We start from the raw sequence: 19,150 nt of genomic DNA, 5'->3' as shown, positions 1-19,150 counted from the left end.
GATTTCCCAGTCGTTCACCTCCTCATCACCTTATTACCTCCTCACTCTTCTCTCCAGTCATCATATATGATCCATCGCACCCCAACCCGTTTGCTAGCATCCTCTTTCGTGCTCTCAAATCAAGAACCTCAGTGACAATATCGATTCAGTCATGGCGAAATACATGAGTAACCACAGTAGTAATTACAATCAAATGCCTCCACTTCTCGATCAGGAATCCACCATCATGGCTAGCTGCTACTCCGTTGAATCGTCCACCGCCGCGGTCCGCGGCTTCCACTACTGCACTACTCTGGGCGCCGGTGTGTTCTCCTGATCCGCCTTCCGTCTTATGACATCTCCGATTGACAATCTTCCGTAGGAGCACAGTGGTATCCCTGAGGTCCCCTCAGGGTCTAAAACATCCATTATAAGTCCTCCCCTCGAGTTCCCCGCGCCCGTGGATCGCAGCTGGTCTGGGAACAACTGGCCCGAGTATAGAGGGGAGGCGACGCACACCATCCCGGAAGAGTGTGAGAGGCTCTTCTGTGACAAACTGTCCACGACATTCCTTGGTGAGAGGACTGGCGCGTGGCAGGAGTCACTGGGGATGGGTACGTTTCAACATATCGAGCCAAATCGGGTCGGAGCTGGAAACGATCGGATCCAGTCCTGGGTCGAAGTGTGGGACTACACTAGTGATGCTATCTACCGTGGATTCGTAACGGGCCACGGCGACGAGCGGACGCTGTTTGTCTTCTTTGAAGATGGCGTCAAGGGCCATGGCCTCAAGTCTGGGTAAGCAAATGTCCCGTCCCTCCTCTATCTCTTGCAGGAGACTCCTGCGACATATTTCTCCTTTTTGGGGTTAAAATTTGTCATTAATTAACCTACTTTTTCTAGACTGATCGCTCTTTTTGAACTTGCTGGTATCGATTCTTTTGACTGTACCCAGATCGTTGCCTGTGTCAGGCGCTCACAGCACACCGACGAAATGGAGCTGGTCCGAAGCCTTGGATGGTGCGGATTCAACCTCACTACCCTGGAGCCCTGGATCGGGATCGGTGGCCGGGGGCCATCCCTGAGCACCAAATGGCTTCTGTTAGTCGCTGAAACATAGGCTGAAACATAAAAGGTCTTGGGAGAGCTTTCGACAGAGCTTCCACCCAAGCGGTTTTCCCGTTGGCCTGCATCCAAACACGAACTACGCCATCTATATCATGGTCGTACTAATATCGGATTGCCTCCTTGGATAGACCTCTTGTTACCTCTTTTTGTCTATCTCCTGTCTTTTACTGTCTATTCTTGCAAGGTGGCCTCAGGAGTTCCATATTCCAATCACTTATTTTCTCTTGATTCTTATGCAGTTAATTGATGGAACGGACTTATTCTGTTCACTGCAGATATCTTTGCTCGCCTAGTGAGAGTATCTATGGATACTTCATAGGATAATTGAATACTCCACTTATAAGTAATATTTAGGTGTCATAGTCATGTAGTTCCGTTAGAAGTAGTCATTCTCGTGAGTGACAAATCCCCGCCAAGCTTCCCCGACGCGATAAGATAAAGCCTAATGACCTCAACACCATGAGAGCAACTCGAGATCAACAAAGAACAAGTGATCATCAACCGCAATATCCCGGCTTCCTTGCTTTCCCCACGGCCTAGACCTGGGAAACTATGTCGAAAGAGCTAGCCAAAGCAACCTTTGATTTCCCCAGATATCTTCTCCCCTCCGAGAATTGCGGGCGGACTTCCTCCAACCCCGCCGAGAAGTACTTGGATGGGCATGTCTCCTATCTTCGCTGCACCGGATGCGCAGCCCATCTCTGTCTGACATCTCAGATCATCAGTAAAGGCTTCACCGGCAGACATGGCAGGGCCTATCTTGTATCCGCCGAACCGGTGGCCAGCGCGGTTTCGATGAGCGCATCATCGTCACCAACTGCCTCCCTTCCCAACACCACCTTGCAACACCCTGTCCCCCGCCAGCTCGTGACGGGAGCTCACACGGTCAGTGATATCAGCTGTGCATTCTGTGGCAGTATACTAGGCTGGAAATATGTCGCTGCTGAGGAAGAATCGCAGCGCTATAAGGTGGGCAAGTTTATACTGGAAACCAAAAAGATCACGGCCACTTCGTGTTGGGAGTCCCCGCCGGGGATGGACCTGCCTACCGGCGAGAACAACTACTCAGGCGGGCGTCAACAGGATTCAGCGGACCAGGAGTTTGATAGTCAGGATGAGGATGAATGTGAAGACCTGTTCGCGGGGATCTGGAGTCCAGAACTCGCCAGCCGGCGCCGAAAGATCGTCCGACGACCGGTGATGTTCGGAATCTCCTAACATGCTATCGCGCTCCCCTCACACGACTTTTGCCTTTCGCCCATGATACCCATTAATGATCTCATTATGTACTTTCCTTGCAGTTGCAAGATTACTTTCGATAATCCAATGTGATGAATCATAGTTCCAAGTCATCAGGACTAGTGTAGATACTTCATTTGAAATTTAGAAGAAAAGCCAAAGGATAGTAGACAATACAGTGGGAAATCATAATGTGCAAAGACGTTACAAATCAAATGCTCTACAAACGCCAGGAACCGAGAAGACGAAGAAGGAAAATAAATCAAGGCCGGGAGAGACTCATGCATCATTCACCCGGGAGCGTTTCGACTCGCTTTCTGCGGATGAATCCTCAGCAGGCCGCTTCGAGGCCGTTTGTTGGGCCGGCTGACTGGCAGGCTTTCGTCGGACAAGCGATGAAAGATCTGTTGCATCCTTGCTGACAACATCCAGTCGGGCTTTTTGATCCGCTGGCGACTGGCCAACAATCTGCCCAAGGATACCTTTCAGCATGGCTTCGCTTTCCTGGTTGCTCTGCTCGATGGAAACTGGTGACCGACGAAGATCAATCAGCTGGATCGGGTGTTAGTAAATAGTTGGAAGGTTGAAATTAGTCGACCGTCAAAGCCAGGCGCGCTACTTACCCGTTGTTCCATGTCGGCAATGATCTCTTTTACATTTGCAATCTTCCGCTTCGTAGCTGTCGCCTTATCCTCATCCATAGCATTGTCGAGTTCCAACTTATTTTCCTCCTGCGCCATACGGACCTTGCAGCTCTCAATAGCACGCTCCATCTGAGTTGCAGCTTCCTTTCGCATTTTCTCATCCACCGTCCTCGCATCCTCGTCCTCATTTTCTCCTTGTGGCTGGACCGACGCAAACTCAAGAGCCAGTGAAAGCTTATAATGGCACTCGGCGACAGATGGGTCTTCAAACGGGAATAAGGCGTATCGGAGATCGAGGGCAGTTCGTAGATCGGTTACGGCATCGTTGAATCGTTCTGCTTCAAGGGAAATTTCGGCTTGGAGGTCATAAGTGTCCGCCAGTCGCTCCTTGATATGCTTCACATCCGTCGGCAATTCGGCGAATTTCCCTTTCGCATTGGCGCTCTCTTCCACAGCACCCAGCTTCTTGAGGTACAGGATGCGGGCCAAATCTAGAACCTCGAATGCATTGGCGAAATCATCCTCTTCCTCCTCTTCGCCAGCCTCGTCATTTTCATCATCATCATCCTCCTCATTATCGGAGTCCACAAAATTCTCATCGCCTGTAAATTGGAAAAAAGGCTTCGAGGGCTCCGCTGGCGATTGGGCGCTCTCTGCCTTTGTGGAGATAATATCCTCAGTCATGGTGCTCGAAATGGCATCCTTGACCAAGCCTTTTCCCGTCGCGCTTGTTGTCTTCGAGGCGGTATTTGTTGAACCATTGCTAGACTGGCCCTGGGGGTCACCAGCCACCTTGGAACCTAGAACGTCACTCTTACTCACGGCCACGTTGTAGAGAGATTTTCCGTACGCATAGAGCAGATCAGCGTTCTCCGGCGATAGCTCTCCATTAATTTCGGCTTGTAGCTCGGTGGCTTGCGAGTACAATTCTGAAGCAGTACTGTGGTCTTTCGTCGCATCTTTGGCAGCGGCTCGTGCGATCAGATCGTCCAGTTGGGCGCGCTTTTGAGAATAAGAGCCAGTCTCGGGAATTTGTTCGATTTTCGGAGATGTGTTTATTTCCGCCATTGTGATTTTAGGAGAAGGAAAGAAAAATGAGGCGGAAAAGAAGAAGAAGAAGAAGAAGAAGAAGAAGAGCGCAACGGTAGGAAGAGGGCGTTGGGATTTCAGAGGCCGACTTATCGATAAGCACGTCGCGGTCGCGTTGCGTGTCACGCGTCTTCTCTTCCAACTCTTCACGGCCCTTGCAATCTCATTGAAGAATGCCTGCGCTTGTGACAGCTACTGGATCTTCAGAGTTCTACTGGCTTGCTGTTTTTTATATTGCCCTACTTCCTCACTCAATCTCTCTCTTTCTATCAATCCAAGAGATCACTCCCTCTCTACGGCCAAGTTGACGACTGACGACTGACGACTAATCATTATGGATCCGACATCCACCCCGCGACACCCAGATCGCTTCAGAATGGGAAATACAGACCCAATTCCTTCATCATCACCCGCATTTGGAACGCCGGCCCGTCCATTTCGGATGCAAAAGGCGCATGCTGCTCCGACTAAGACGTCTATCCTACCCATTCTTCTTCCACCTGCCACTCTTCGACCCGTCGCATTTCGCACATTTACTCGAAAGCACAATCTTACCATTTCTTCTCCGGCCCTTCAAACACTGGCAGTCTTTGTAGGCAAAAATTGTGGTTCTGGATGGCGGGAAGAAGGATTGGCAGAAAAGGTTCTGGATGAAGTTGCGAAGATCTGGAAACGGGCCGGGGGAGGTGTGATTGTGGAGGAAGGGAAAGGGGCCTCGTTAAAAGCCATTCTGCAATCCCTTGAGGGAAGTATGAGTGGTGGCCGAGTAATTCCTGGCAAATCGCCTTCACAGGATGGATCTGGAAGACCGTCAAGCATCGGCGTGGACCTAGCACGAACCGATTTGAACGACTATACAACAAGACCAGGGAATAAGGAGGAGGATGAGTCTCAATTATCACTTCATCCTAGACACTGGCTGAAAGTCATTGACGCCTTTGATCTTCCCCGCCTCACCTACAACGTCGATAAGAAATATTTTGAGAGCGTGAAGTCGAAACCTACATTTTTTCCGCCCCCGTCACACAAAACAACATTGTTCAGGGATCGATATAATCTAATATATCAACGCCTCCTTCGCAATGAGTCCTTTCAAGATTCTTTGGGTGCAGTTGGCATCCGTTCCTTGCAACGGTCATCTTCAAACCTTGCGACCCAGCAATCTTACAAATTGACACCAATTTCTAATCTTTTGGGACGAAGTGGCACATCACACCTCATTCTTGGACTGCTTACCATTTCTCCTACTGGAGATCTTGCTCTTGTCGACCTCACGGGAACCGTATCTCTGGACTTGAGCCATGCACGCATGATCCCAGAAGACGGGGCATGGTTTGCCCCGGGAATGATTGTGCTTGTGGATGGAATTTATGAAGAGGAAGAGATGGTCAAGGGCTCTGTTTTGGGAGGCAATACCGGAGTTGGAGGGGCCATTGGAGGTCACTTCGTCGGAGTATCAATCTGTGGTCCACCCTGCGAGCGGAGAGATATTTCGCTAGGGACAATTACCCGCCAAGGTAGTGGTGAATTGAGCTCCAGTGGTGGATTTGGATGGGTAGATTTCCTAGGAATTGGAAGTGAGCGTGCCCAGGGTGCGCGCATGCGGAGAATCCAAGACAAATGCCTCCGTCGCGAGTCAGATATGGAAACATCTGGCCGACTCAAAATCGCAGTAATGAGTGAGATCAATCTTGATAACGTGAAAACACTTGACGCTCTACGGAGAGCACTCAGCACCTACAACGACCTGGCCCTCTCCGAACGGCCTCAAACGTTCGTTTTGATTGGCAATTTCGTGCAAACTCCCATTATCAACGGGGGTGGCCGTGCTGGTAGCATCGAGTACAAAGAGCACTTTGATTCTCTTGCGGTTGTGCTATCGGAATTTCCCGCCCTGTTGCAACACTCTACCTTTGTCTTCGTCCCCGGTGATAATGACCCATGGGCCTCGTCGTTCTCCACTGGTGCGGCCTCAACTATCCCACGACAGGCGATTCCTGGATTGTTCACATCTAGGATACGCCGTGCGTTTGCAACAGCCAACTCCGAGATTGACCGTGCTCCAACCTCAGAGCCGGGAGGTGAAGCTCTCTGGACATCCAACCCGGCGCGACTTTCCTGGTTTGGTCCTGTCCATGACATCGCTATTTTCCGTGATGACATTTCAGGAAGGCTAAGACGCACCGCCATTAACGCAAAGGCGGACGAAGATGAACCAGATGCCACGATGCACGAGGCATTGGATGGTGCTGCCAACGATGCAGCCTCTATGGCACCGGAGATGCATACAGGGCCTGGCGCCCGAGTGGATACCGTGTCTCCTGCGGCATGCATGGCCCGGAAATTGGTGAAGACGGTTCTAGACCAAGGATCCATCTCACCTTTTCCCCTTTCGTTGCGCCCTGTTTTATGGGATCATGCTTCTGCGGCACAGCTTTACCCACTGCCTACAGCTCTTATCTTGGCCGATTCCGAGGCTGCACCTTTTTGCATGACGTACGAGGGCTGTCATGTTATGAACCCTGGCCGGCTCCTTCCAGAGGGCGATATACCAGCTGCACGGTGGGTGGAATACGATTTACTTCGTAATCGTGGGAAAGTCAAAGAAGAGCGTTTCTAATTTCGCTCCTGAAATGCATCACCAATCTCCATACAAAAGATTGGTTCAGACTTTGGGTTAATGGCTCTAGACCCGTTCCTACAAACACTGCATAGTTATACACCAGATAATGCCTGATGGTTTTTCAATTTACTCCGACTGTCTATGGCCAATAAATGAACCTCAGCATGTCTCTGGGCATCTGAGCTAGTGATTTATCCGTAATGATGCCAGTTTACCCTATGCGCCTCACTATTAGTTCGGGCTTGGGCAAAACGATTATTTTCCTCATACAGTTATTGAGCTAGCCATTAAACTATTTAAACATTTATATGGTAACTATTGAAGAAGGAAACATATGTAGTATGAAAAAGCTAGTGGCTGTCTAAGAGAGTTCATCGGACGGTGGCAGATCGTTTCGCCAAGTTCATAGAACGAAACAAGGAATATGTACTAAGCTGGGCCCATTCGGAATCGAATTCTAATCTGGAATCATCTCTATATGTATAAAAAAGAGTAAAAATCTACCGCTAGAGTTCTACTTCACGGCACAAATTTTGAAATACACGTGTCAGATTGGAAGTCTAGGAATACAATCATGAAGAAAGACGGAAGGCATCTCCCCCACGGATGAAAATAGAAGGGCTTTCCAAGTGAACATTTTCGGGACGGCGCACTAGTCAATTGTAATGATGTCTGCGCTGCTTAATGCACTGGTCTTTTGTGGAGAAACCATCGCAGGCTTCCCAGATGATCTTGCCAAGGTGTCTTGGAGATGCTGCCCAGTGGACCCAGGCTGCTCATGGTTATTTCCCACCTCCTGCGTCATGGGTTGCGGCGGGCAAGTACCTAAGCACTCGTGGAGCTTCAGGAAGAGGTCCCCCACCTTCTCAACCGTGGATATTGCACCATCCCCGAGGCCTTGCCATCCATCACCCTTAGAGTTATAGACCATTTCTCGTACCACGGCAGCAACCTGATCAAGGTCAACTACTCGAGATTGGTTATTGTCCTCCAATACCCACACGGTGCGGCCCTGCCGTGGACGAGCGGACAGACGAAACCGAGATTTTAGAGAAGGATAATGTAGATGGAAGACAGTAGGGCCACGGACAGTGATATGCACCACGGAGGATTCCATTGGCGAAGAATTGTTGTTATTGGTGATTTGATCCAAGCATTGCAGTAGTGAAAATGTATCGGACATGATGCCGAGTATGGAGTCAACCCCTGTTTCGGCAAACCGGTGGTTCAAAGCAACTGTGAGTGCCTCCTGGATGCGCCGATGAGGGCTAGTGTGATCAAATACCATGCCCAACCGCAAGCGAAAGAGCGGGCTGCCATGTGACAAGGCGGATGTGACATCAAGATGGGCCGAAAGTGAAGGTCCAGATACATCAATATTAAAGCGGGCAGATAGCAGCTTGCCAGGACCATACAAAAATGCGATTTGCGATAGTGAGAGAGACCGAGGCTCCATACCCTTCTGGATGAGAGTTTGAAGGATAAAGAGGACACAATCGAGTCGTTGCAATCGCTCAAGAAGGAAGATGATGACAGAATGCCCAGCCGGTACGAGCAGGCGAAGACCAAAGCCACTCCCCTTCTCTTGCATTATGAGTAAGGGGTCTGATTTGGAGATGAGGGTAAGAAGCGACTTGATCCGAAATCGAAGACTGCCGTAGGCCACTAGGACTATAGAATGGCTTTGGGGATCAATGCCCTGAAAGGATAAACGAATGGTATCCCGTAGATAGGATCCATTTTTCAGCCCTGAAGGTAGAGCTAGCTGAAAAGCAGCAGGTATAGATGATGCTTGGTAACGGAAAAAGAGATCCGGTACATGCAGGTCAGGTCCAAATCGCAATTGCTTCAGCGATGGGTAAGAATTCATACCCGGCAACTCTGCCAAACATCGAGCGTTGGCATAGATAGCCAGCATTCCCGTCAGGCTATGCACTAGCTCGGCACTTGCAGTGTAATTGGAAGGTCGCTGTTCCCCCATAAGAGCGTCACAAATAGGATGCGCTACTGGGGCACCGAAAACGTTATCTGTAATAGTATAAGGCGACACTATATGTGTTGCATTGGGCGGCGGAAGTTGAATGAGCCACCAGTTGTCGCCGTCCATGCTACTCGTGATGGCGGCGATCCAGCGGCGATCCCAGAGTCGATGAGTAAAAAAGGCCCTTTGGATCACGTTGGAAGGGAAAATTTTACGAACATCGAATCCTAGTCCTCTTTGGCTGACACTTTCCAAGCCAAGCGCCTTCGTGCCCGATTCTATTTCATCCACAGCAGTCATGCAGCGGATACGGGTGACACGAGATAGAAGCTCTTCGATCGCCGGTTTATTTGAAAAACGGTCAACTTCGAGGCGATCCAGGGAAATCGGGGTCCCAGAAAGAATGATTGCTCCCGACAAGGGTTCAATAGAGACTCGTAGGTGTCGGGATGCCGTCAATTGGATATCAAGGTAGCTGTCCCCGGGCTCTGTTGCAGATAATTGAGCCCTCAGTGAAAGTGCATGATGGGCAAACAGAAGGTTCTTTTTAAGAGCACCAAATGCTAAAGAGACCAGATATGAAGTATGTAATGCGATTACACTCCGCAAAACACGCTCTATGGAGAGCATATCGGAATCGAACTGGATACCATCGCTGCGTATTTGATGGCCATCTCGCATCCAGCGAAGACCGAGGTGTGAAACGCTGCTATCATGGTCATCAGCACCAATGCGATGCTGTCCTCTTCGGACGCCAATTTCTATCCAGCTTTTCAGCCCAGTCCGTGACACCCAGTATTGAATAACAAGTGTGCGGTGGAGTAGTTCAATTCGCAGTGCATCTGACCATAATCCACGTGCAAGGTCTGTGGCTTGTCTGAAGAGAGTATTGACTTTGTTTGTCAAGACTAACCCGTGGAGAAAATCAAAACAACCTGTCAAACCCTTGCTGAGAAGAATTTCATTAATTTTTGCATCAAGTTCATTGAAGATTCGCCCCTTTGGAATAGGCGAAGACGGTGAGAAGAGGAAGCAAATGTCCACGAAGAAAAATTGTGAGGTTTTTGCTTCTTCAGCCACTGAAAGGTCAAGCTTGAACTCCCCTGCAACTGTGAAGGTCACTCGACCGTCGTGGATGTGATAGCTTCGCAAAGGATACGGTACTTGTTCGTAAGCAGTCAATCGAACGCTGATTATACGGTTAATCTTGTGCAGTTTATTCAGAGTTGCTCGCGCAGTCAACGCTTTTGGCGGCTTGTAGCCAAACTGGAACAAAATGATGTATTAGCTCTCAAGCACAACATATGCGAAAACGAGAGCACTCACATCTGGCAGAGAAACCACCCGGCCCTTTGAAAGAACCTCTAAAGCCGTCTTCAGATCCGGGTTGGCGACTTGTGCTCGGACAAGGTCCCGTTTCATTTCGCCCATATGATGAATTGCATCGGAGTATGCTTGGTGTCTGGCACGAATGAAACCTTGGATATCAATGAGTCGACTGACCTCGGCAGCTTGGCGACTCCATTGTGAAAGGACCAGGAGCTTTATGAACTCGGCTCTTTTGGCGTGAGCAAAATCCAAGATCCGCAGTTTCTTGTGTACATTCTCTGAAGATTGATTGCCGGAAGATTTGCCATTCGCTGCTGACAGGGCTGAAGATTCAGTGGGAACATGTATTGCTGCCAATTCGGCAATCAATTCAGAGAGATCATTCCAGCACTGCTGCACTGCTCGATTGACCAGTGTTCCGAAGGGAAAAAATCCCTGAGTAATATGGGGTATTTCGAACGCCGCGGGGTTAATCTGTCCGATCTGCTGTACGGATGCTTTTGAGAAATGGACCAGCGAGTCAACGTGTCCCACACCATTCACATGGACCGGCCCGTTCATGGAAGCAGGTGGTTGACTGTGTTTTTCATTGATCCCCAGCGAGCCATGTCCCCCATTGGAAGCCTCATTGAGACCTGGCCGTCGTACAGATCCATCAATAGTAACATTGTCCATGACGACGCCGGGCATCTCTTTAATGATTTCCAAGTAATCTCCGCCAGGGTATGTCGATTCTTAGAATGCCTTCCTCCCCGGCACTATCTGGATGGCACGAAACAAGGGACTAGATTTCGCCGCCGCGCCGAACTCGTGGATGGAGGGGAGAAAAAGGCTAGTAGTGAAGACCAAGCGAGGAATGAGGTTCTCAACCCAGTGCCATGCGTATCACTGGCGGTCCCAAACAATGGCCGCGGTCATAATCAAGGGGAGCTGCGCGCCCGATCTGATTTCGAATTGGGCCGTAGAAAGGCTAGATTGAGAAGTCAAAGGTTGCAGGAAAACGAATCGAAGGGAACTAAAACGTTCCCTTGGGAGGGGGAGGGGCTGTTCAAATAGCGTCGCTGGTGGTTGCGCAATCCGAGATCCGAGTCCAGCAAGTGTCGAGAAGGGTGTGGAAGTCAGAGTATAGGTCGCAACGGTCGCAACGGTCCTAATAAAATACACAGGCTGAAGTACCGACGAGACCAAGACCGTGGAGGGGGAGGAGGAGGGGGATTCGCTCGAGAGGTGAAAGCAGTAGTGCCGCCCAAAGTGATGGATGGATTGTGAAAGCGCGCGATGCGCACGCACCGCCTTCCGCCTTTCACAGGCTTAGCGCCTGGGTGCCTTGGTGCCTGGTATTGTTAGGGACCCGTATCCCTGCATTGCAAGTTGGGCTTCCCCGTCGACTTTGTTACGTACCAAAACATGGTTATTACCAGGCATGCTTCCGAGCTTCCCCCATGACCTCACCATCCGGCGCGCCATCCTGAAGCTCCCCCGAGCTACATCTAACAATGAGCCGGCACGAAGACGATGAGGCTGAAAACCTGCTTCCAAGCTACTCCGGGGATGATCCTCGGCCTACAAGCAAGCGGGAGCTGGCTGGCTGGTATTGCTATGGATGGGCCGCGGAGGTCTTCACCGTGTGTGCTATGGGTATGGGCTGTATCCCCTCGCAATCACCCCCTCTCAATCGCTATCTCTCCCTCTCTTGCTGACTGTGATAGGCTCATTTCTTCCGATCACACTGGAACAGATGGCGCGAGACCGTGGGCTCCTTCTGTCGGACAAGATCACCCCCTGTAGCCCAACGTGGAAGCCCTCGAAGAATGCGCTCCATCAAGAAGCCCGGTATGCCGCTCAAGGGTCAGACGTTGGCCAGTGTATCATTTACTTCCTTGGGGCCGAGATCAACACGGCCAGCTTTGCTCTGTACACCTTTTCTTTGAGCGTCTTTGTGCAATCGATTCTAATCATATCCATGTCTGGCGCCGCTGATCACGGAAGTTACCGCAAGACGCTCCTGGTCAATTTCGCTTGCATTGGCTCCATTGCAACCATGTTGTTTCTCGCTGTAACTCCTAAAGTCTATCTGCTAGGTGCTCTGCTTGCAGTCATTGCTAATACTTGTTTTGGTGCGTCTTTTGTCCTTCTCAACTCCTTTTTACCGGTTATGGTTCGCCATCACCCGTGCGTTCTCGAAAAGACTTTGGTTACGGCCGCCACGCCCATTACTACCCGTCATGCCAATGGCTCTCCAGATGAGCATATGCCGGCGGAAAATGGTGGTCCTTGGGACAGGCCCGATGTCGAGACGCCCCTACTTCGGTCTCGCGCGGGCAACGGCGAGACAGCTTCGGACCGTGTGACCTCAGTAGAACTCCGCCTCTCCACCCAGATTTCATCCTTTGGCATCGGGATAGGATATATTGGAGCAGTGATCTTGCAAATGATCTCCATCCTTGTGGTGGTCGCCACTCATCAAACAACCTTCTCCCTCCGTTTGGTTTTGTTCTTGATCGGACTGTGGTGGTTTGTATTCACCATTCCAGCAACCCTATTGCTGCGTGCTCGTCCCGGTCCCCCTCTTTTGGGTACAGATGGTAAACCATTGGACTCATGGAGGGCGTATATCACCTACGCCTGGGCGTCCTTGGGCAAGACTGTCATGCGGGCACGGGGCCTGAAGGACCTGATGCTCTTTCTCGCCGCCTGGTTCCTGCTCAGCGATGGGATTGCTACTGTTAGCGGGACTGCTGTGTTGTTTGCCAAAACCGAACTTGACATGAAGCCTGCCGCCCTGGGGCTGATCAACGTTATCGTCATGATTGCAGGTGTATTAGGGGCTTTCTCTTGGAGTTATGTGTCGAGCTTCCTTCAGCTTCGTGCCTCGCACACCATTATTGCGTGCATTATTTTGTTTGAGCTGATCCCGCTGTATGGAATTCTCGGTTTTTTCCCAGCTGTCCAGCGTCTGGGCTTTGGGCTCCAACATCCTTGGGAGATGTACCCTCTGGGCGCTGTGTATGGGCTTGTTATGGGTGGCTTATCGTCTTACTGTCGAAGCTTTTTCGCCGAATTAATCCCCCCTGGGTACGAGGCGGCTTTCTACGCTCTGTATGCCATCACCGATAAGGGCTCGAGTGTGTTTGGCCCCGCTATTGTTGGAGCCATCACTGATCGATACGGCGGGATCCGACCGGCATTTGTCTTTCTGGCGCTTCTCATCTTGTTTCCGCTACCGCTCATGCTGCTTGTAGATGTGGAGCGAGGCAAGCGAGATGCGCTGGCGCTCGGGGCTGAGTTGGGGCACCTCTCTGAAGGGTCTGACAACGGGCCACTCACCAGTCCACCAGGAGATCAGTCTGAAGTATCTATGTAGGGTGTAGACTCTGTTCGGATTTCGTTCTCTCCCTCCCCATTCTTTTTCTGCCTTTCTTGATTTTCGGGACCATCATTGTTTGCAATCGTCCTGATAGAGTTAGTAAGACAGCGTTCTTTTCAGGGTTTTCACAGGGTTACAACATAGGTCTAGTACTGAGGGTCATTCCTTGTGTATGAAAACAATCTATCAGCCTCCACGTTTCGGGGCCTCTTCCCAGGGTTGTGCAATGTTTCCTCTGGTCCTTGGTGACCATCTTCAAAGGACACGGTGTTGACAATTCCTCCTATTAGCGTGTAACCACGAGCGTCGCGGAATTTCGGAAAGCGTGGGCAGAAGCAATTAGATCAATAACTTGCCTCGTATCCCGTCGTACTAAGCGGGGGTCCAAGTACCCCGTCGGTATCAGTACATCACGTCCTTCATGATTGGATGCTACAGAAGCGAAAAAGGGTCTTCGATAGATAGAACTTCATATGGCTATCATTGATGCATTAGAGAGGGTCTGGAGTTCGATGAAGGGGGGTTGGGTGTCGGCAGTCGATTCATACCTCTGACTCTAGGTCCTTCTGTACCTCAAGTGCCTGAAAATACCACTTAGAAACAGCCCTGCACTACGACCGACATCCTCTGTGTATGTAGAATATATAGGGGAAGATAGATAGACCGCTAGACCGATAGGCCGATAGAGATGTGTATTGAAATGGACGCTGACGAGTCTTTAGTCAAGTTCACCAACAATCCGCATGATGATGATAGATGATGTGATGAGCCGTGGGGCGCTTAGAGAGAGTCATGTAGTATGATAAGCCCGACTGTATTCGTAGAGGTAGAGGCATAGGTACGTACATCTGCCTACTTATCACACCTGGAGCGTGCCTTGGTCCAGAATGAGTCGAAGAGGGCCAGCAGAACCACCTGCTGAGGTTGCTGTTCTCTGCTCCGATCAGCCCCAAGGGATCATCTGTATATGTATAGACCTGCTCAGGTACCCGGTACCGCGCCAGTACACCCGAACCAAAAGAGGACCCCTTGCTTTTTGGCGCCCGCCCTGCATACTAGCACCTTTCGGGAGCTCCACCCCGTCCGCGCTGCAGCCCCAAAGAACAAACTGTCCTCAACTCACTCCCCGTTCCCGATAAATACATATCTCTCTGCCCTCGACCCTCTTTGGTTCTTGTATACAAGCCGCTTGGGTAAGTTCGTCGTTTGTTCCCTTCTCACACCTTTTATGTCCCCGTGATCACGATACAACATCTCCCCCCCTCCAAACTCACTCTCCCCTCCAACCCAAACATCCTCCCGATCTCCAAGCTCCAATCTCCACTTCGCTTGGGCGTGAGCTCGAGGGCTAACCCTCTTGGTCATACATAGGTGATTGCAGTACGACCCTTTCTTGTTATCTGCCAGAATCATCATGCGGTCCTTCGCCCCTCTTGTACTAGGCTTGCTGGGCGCCACTGCCGCGGTCTCTGCCACCGATGCCGCCGCCGACGCCGCCGACTCCAATGTCATCGCCTTGACCCAGGACACCTTCGACGAGTTCGTTAAAGACCACGACCTGGTCCTCGCTGAATTTTATGCGCCCTGGTGCGGCCATTGCAAGGCCCTGGCCCCAAAGTATGAAGAGGCCGCGACGGAACTAAAGGCCAAGAACATCCCCCTAGTCAAGGTTGATTGCACCGCGGAGGAGGATCTCTGTCGTACATATGAAGTCGATGGATACCCGACCCTGAAAGTTTTCCGTGGTCCTGATTCACACAAGCCCTACGGTGGTGCCCGTCAAACGGATTCGTGAGTGTGATCTTCCTCTAGTCCCTTGAAGCGCGCCTGGAAGCATCTTCTAATGGACGCCCTCTTTGTTTCACTTCAGGATTGTTTCCTACATGACTAAGCAGTCAATGCCTGCTGTTTCGAATGTGAATGAGGAGAACCTGGAGGAGTTCAAGACGATGGATAAAATTGTGATTATTGGCTATGTCGCTTCCGATGATAAGACCTCCAACAAGAGCTTCACCTCCTTTGCCGAGTCGCAGCGCGACAACTATCTCTTCGGCGCCTCCAATGATGCAGCCCTCGCCAAGGCTGAGGGTGCCAAGCAGCCCTCGATCGTTCTCTACAAGGATTTTGATGAGAAGAAGGCTGTGTACGATGGCAAGCTGGAGGACGATGCCATCCTGACGTGGGTCAAGACCGCCAGCACTCCTCTTGTTGGTGAGCTTGGTCCCGAGACCTATTCCAAGTATATGGCTGTATGTGACCACAGGTCTTTCCTATTTCCTTTCTTCTTGCTCTCCCCGACCATGCTAATTTGTCTCTGTAGGCCGGTGTTCCGTTGGCTTATATCTTCGCCGAGACCGCTGAAGAGCGTGAGAAATTCGCGGAGGAGTTCCGTCCTATCGCCGAGGCTCACCGCGGCGAGATCAACATCGTTACGCTTGACGCCAAGCTGTTCGGTGCTCACGCCGGCAACCTCAACCTTGAGCCGGAGAAATTCCCCGCTTTCGCGATCCAGGAGACCACCAAGAATGCCAAGTACCCCTATGACCAGACCAAGGAGATTGACGCCAAGGAGATCGGCAAGTTCATCAAGGATGTTCTTGATGGCAAGATTGATCCCAGCATCAAGTCTGAGCCCATCCCTGAAGCCCAGGAGGGCCCAGTTACCGTGGTTGTGGGCCGCAACTACCAAGAGCTCGTCATCGACAATGACAAGGATGTCTTGGTTGAATTTTATGCCCCGTGGTGCGGTCACTGCAAGGCGTAAGTCCATTCCATGTATTCACATGCTTCCTATTATGTCATGCTAACAAATTATCCCTTCTAGTCTGGCTCCAAAATACGAGGAGCTTGCTGCCCTGTACGCCGATGTCCCTGAGTTTAAGGAGAAGGTCGTCGTCGCCAAAATCGATGCTACTGCCAATGATGTCCCCGACTCCATTACTGGATTCCCGACCATCAAGATGTATGCTGCGGGCAAGAAGGATGCGCCCATCGAGTACGCCGGCTCCCGTACCGTGGAGGACCTCGTTGAGTTCATCAAGACCAACGGCAAGTATGAGATTGATGGCCTGGCCAATGGCGCCAAGAAGCCTGAGGAGGGCGGTGATGTTACTGCGCCCGCTTCGTCCAGCGAAGCCGCCGAGACTCCAGCTCCTTCTGACAAGGATATTCACGATGAGCTGTAATCTCAACATTGCTTGCATTGGAATTGCTTTGGCTTAATCATGTCCTGTAATATCATCACAATTTGAAATGGAACGATTGCGTGATGTGAATTGACTCATGTATCCCTGATCTGCGTAGCTTGACCTCAATCCTTTTAGAATCATGTCTTCGGCATCTGAAGTAGAATATGCTACGTTCCTTAGCATAGGAATATCGATTGATCGCAAACCTTCGGCAGGATTTTTGTGTACTCCGTACAGTAATATTTGGGGGTGACTGCACTAGAGATTCGTGCCTGTCGATCATCCGGCGTCATCCTCTGGTTACACCGGTCTTTTTAGTCAGCTTCAGCTTTATCTTATCCACGACGCGTTTTGCCGCGCGCAACGCGTCGATCGCTGCGGTACCGCGAACACTGACAAGCTGATCCTGGGAAATTGGTTACGTTCTCCTTTGTAGGCTTGTTTCAACCCTCCTCTGACTCTTCCTATAAATCGGTACAAGGTCTTGTATGCCTTTAGTGTCTGTTCTTCCTCGCCGACTCTATCCGATCCTCGCCATGGTCAGCCCTTCTCTGAAACGAAACTCCGACCACCTCTCCGCTCCAACAGCGGAGAGTAAGAAGCCCAAAGGTGGAAGCATTACGTCCTTTTTGGTGTCCCCAAGGCGAAGACCCTAAGCACCCAGGCCGTGGCAAGCCCACCTCGGTCAAGCACTTTCAACAAAGAAAAATGGGTCTCATCCCTCACCCCGGAGCAGAAGGAGTTATTGCAGTTGGAAATTGGTACTTTGGATGAAAGCTGGCTGGCCCACCTCAAGGATGAACTGATCACATCCGAGTTTTTGAATCTGAAGCGCTTTCTTAAGAAAGAGAAAGACTCGAAAGCCAAAATCTTTCCTCCGGAGGACGATGTCTATTCCTGGTAAGCTCGACTGTCCAAGATCATCAATCTACTCATCTGTTTCTAACTCAGAGCGCTTGTAGGTCTCGGCATACCCCTCTTCACACTGTCAAGGTTGTCATCATTGGTCAAGATCCTTACCATAACGATAACCAAGCACATGGCCTCGCGTTCTCGGTACGCCCGCCGACTCGAGCTCCACCATCATTGGTGAACATCTACAAGGGGATTCAGAAGAACTATCCTGAGTTCCAAGCACCACCTAACAATGGAGGCCTTCTTACCCCTTGGGCGGACCGGGGTGTTTTGATGCTCAACACATGCCTCACGGTTCGGGCGCATCAGGCCAATAGCCATTCCAATAAAGGGTGGGAGCGATTCACTCAAAAAGCAATCGATCTAGTTGCTCGTGTTCGAACCCACGGAGTTGTTTTCCTTGCTTGGGGAAAGCCTGCTGGGACACGGGTGGCGAAAATCAATAAACAGAAGCATTGCGTGTTACAGTCGGTTCACCCGAGTCCGCTAAGTGCACATGGGGGTTTCGTAAGTTAATCAGTCCCTCTCCGCTCATCTTTTTTACCAGGAAGTTGGTCGGCGGAGAAGGTCAATTTTACCCATGTGCAGATGACTGACTTGCAAAATACAGTTCGAGAACGGCCACTTCAAGAAGTGTAATGACTGGCTAGCATCGCGATATGGTGCCGATGAGATTATCGACTGGAGCTTGGTCCCAAGTAAGAAGAGTGTGGTATCCGTTTTGCCTTCCGCTTTGCCTTCCGATAAGGAGAATTCATCGGATCTTGCCAATGTTCCTTCATCGACACCAAAGGCCTCCACGGACAAGTGCCCGGAGAAGCAAAATGAGGATGTGGCCGTCAAGCCTTGCCCTGCTGCGGCAGATGAATTTGAGGATGACGATGCTCTAGAAGCTCTTATTGCAGCAGAGGCCGAGGATGAATCTACGAAGAACATGTGATGGAAGGAGGAACAGAAAGCTGTCAAATACCCCTCAATGTCATTTCATCATTTTATGCGCAGCAGCTGCTCTATGCTATATGCCTTGTCAAATGACCAGATTTGAGATGTGATATGGCGTTCTTGCGGTGTTTCAATCCTCGGGACCTGGAAACTTGTGAACTTAGTTGCTATTCTTGTCATGATGAAGCCATCTCTTTGCTGTAGCGCGTTTCCATTCTTCTCCATCTCTTTCAGTGTCGATGTAGCATCGATATAGGTTTCCTTCCATTCATTTGGTATGGGGGTTAATCAAGCTTTTTTAAAGACGGTCAAGTGTAGATCAGGCAGTTGTAATAGCTCTTTGGAGGGGTTCCTCGCGGTATTCTACAGCGTCTCTCTCTCGACAGAAAACATTGAAGCACGAATTGTGCAAATATAGGCTTATGCAACGGAATCACACAACCTCTGAATTACTGTACTAGCCCCTATCTGTCAATTTAGAGGAGCTTGAATCTGAATAATGTACATGTTCAGCAATTTCAATATTACTCTCCCCGAAAACTTCGGATTCCATCCTGCTTACTTCCCCTGCCTTGCTTTTGTCACCATTTTACGGGGAAACGACTCGCGTAGCAAGGTTCAGGTTCACCTCAGATGCCCCAGTCAATTCCGGCTCGGACATCCGAATCCTCCCCAAGTAGCCTCTCAACCTGTTTTGCAGTCAACGTGAGAAACTCTGCTATTTGC

The 19,150-nt window shown here is 50.5% G+C and overlaps 8 protein-coding genes across 8 annotated transcripts; 6 read left to right on the top strand and 2 right to left on the bottom strand.

Annotated features, from left to right (window-relative positions):
* Nucleotides 1–193: 193 nt before the first annotated feature.
* N7462_009865 (ornithine decarboxylase antizyme) lies at nt 194–1,099 on the top strand (the record flags this gene model as incomplete). Its single annotated transcript, XM_057081579.1, has 3 exons — nt 194–265; nt 362–777; nt 883–1,099. The coding sequence occupies 3 exons, from the start codon at nt 194–196 to the stop codon at nt 1,097–1,099; spliced, it is 705 nt and encodes a 234-aa protein (XP_056928619.1).
* A 560-nt stretch (nt 1,100–1,659) lies between these two features.
* Nucleotides 1,660–2,325, top strand: N7462_009864 (yippee/mis18 family protein; the record flags this gene model as incomplete). The annotated part of the gene is made up of 1 exon (XM_057081578.1): nt 1,660–2,325. The coding sequence occupies one exon, from the start codon at nt 1,660–1,662 to the stop codon at nt 2,323–2,325; it is 666 nt and encodes a 221-aa protein (XP_056928618.1).
* Nucleotides 2,326–2,625: 300 nt separating this feature from the next.
* Nucleotides 2,626–4,058, bottom strand: N7462_009863 (SHNi-TPR domain-containing protein; the record flags this gene model as incomplete). Its single annotated transcript, XM_057081577.1, has 2 exons — nt 2,626–2,898; nt 2,970–4,058. The coding sequence occupies 2 exons, from the start codon at nt 4,056–4,058 to the stop codon at nt 2,626–2,628; spliced, it is 1,362 nt and encodes a 453-aa protein (XP_056928617.1).
* Nucleotides 4,059–4,413: 355 nt separating this feature from the next.
* On the top strand, nt 4,414–6,699 carry N7462_009862 (DNA polymerase epsilon noncatalytic subunit; the record flags this gene model as incomplete). The annotated part of the gene is made up of 1 exon (XM_057081576.1): nt 4,414–6,699. The coding sequence occupies one exon, from the start codon at nt 4,414–4,416 to the stop codon at nt 6,697–6,699; it is 2,286 nt and encodes a 761-aa protein (XP_056928616.1).
* Nucleotides 6,700–7,354: 655 nt separating this feature from the next.
* Nucleotides 7,355–10,702, bottom strand: N7462_009861 (mediator of RNA polymerase II transcription subunit 14; the record flags this gene model as incomplete). The annotated part of the gene is made up of 2 exons (XM_057081575.1): nt 7,355–9,949; nt 10,010–10,702. The coding sequence occupies 2 exons, from the start codon at nt 10,700–10,702 to the stop codon at nt 7,355–7,357; spliced, it is 3,288 nt and encodes a 1,095-aa protein (XP_056928615.1).
* An 806-nt stretch (nt 10,703–11,508) lies between these two features.
* Nucleotides 11,509–13,376, top strand: atg22-1 (putative autophagy protein Atg22; the record flags this gene model as incomplete). Its single annotated transcript, XM_057081574.1, has 2 exons — nt 11,509–11,650; nt 11,722–13,376. The coding sequence occupies 2 exons, from the start codon at nt 11,509–11,511 to the stop codon at nt 13,374–13,376; spliced, it is 1,797 nt and encodes a 598-aa protein (XP_056928614.1).
* A 1,417-nt stretch (nt 13,377–14,793) lies between these two features.
* Nucleotides 14,794–16,564, top strand: pdiA (protein disulfide isomerase PDI1; the record flags this gene model as incomplete). Its single annotated transcript, XM_057081573.1, has 4 exons — nt 14,794–15,170; nt 15,250–15,628; nt 15,700–16,139; nt 16,204–16,564. 4 exons carry the CDS (start codon nt 14,794–14,796, stop codon nt 16,562–16,564), a joined length of 1,557 nt encoding a protein of 518 aa, XP_056928613.1.
* A 539-nt stretch (nt 16,565–17,103) lies between these two features.
* N7462_009858 (uracil-DNA glycosylase) lies at nt 17,104–18,422 on the top strand (the record flags this gene model as incomplete). The annotated part of the gene is made up of 4 exons (XM_057081572.1): nt 17,104–17,161; nt 17,272–17,467; nt 17,530–17,989; nt 18,093–18,422. 4 exons carry the CDS (start codon nt 17,104–17,106, stop codon nt 18,420–18,422), a joined length of 1,044 nt encoding a protein of 347 aa, XP_056928612.1.
* Between the last annotated feature and the right edge of the window lie 728 nt (nt 18,423–19,150).

The sequence above is a fragment of the Penicillium macrosclerotiorum genome (assembly GCF_028827735.1).
Source record: "Penicillium macrosclerotiorum strain IBT 26536 chromosome Unknown utg000010l_segment0_segment0, whole genome shotgun sequence".
NCBI lineage: Eukaryota > Fungi > Ascomycota > Eurotiomycetes > Eurotiales > Aspergillaceae > Penicillium > Penicillium macrosclerotiorum.
This window is presented reverse-complemented; position numbering and strand designations above follow the sequence as displayed.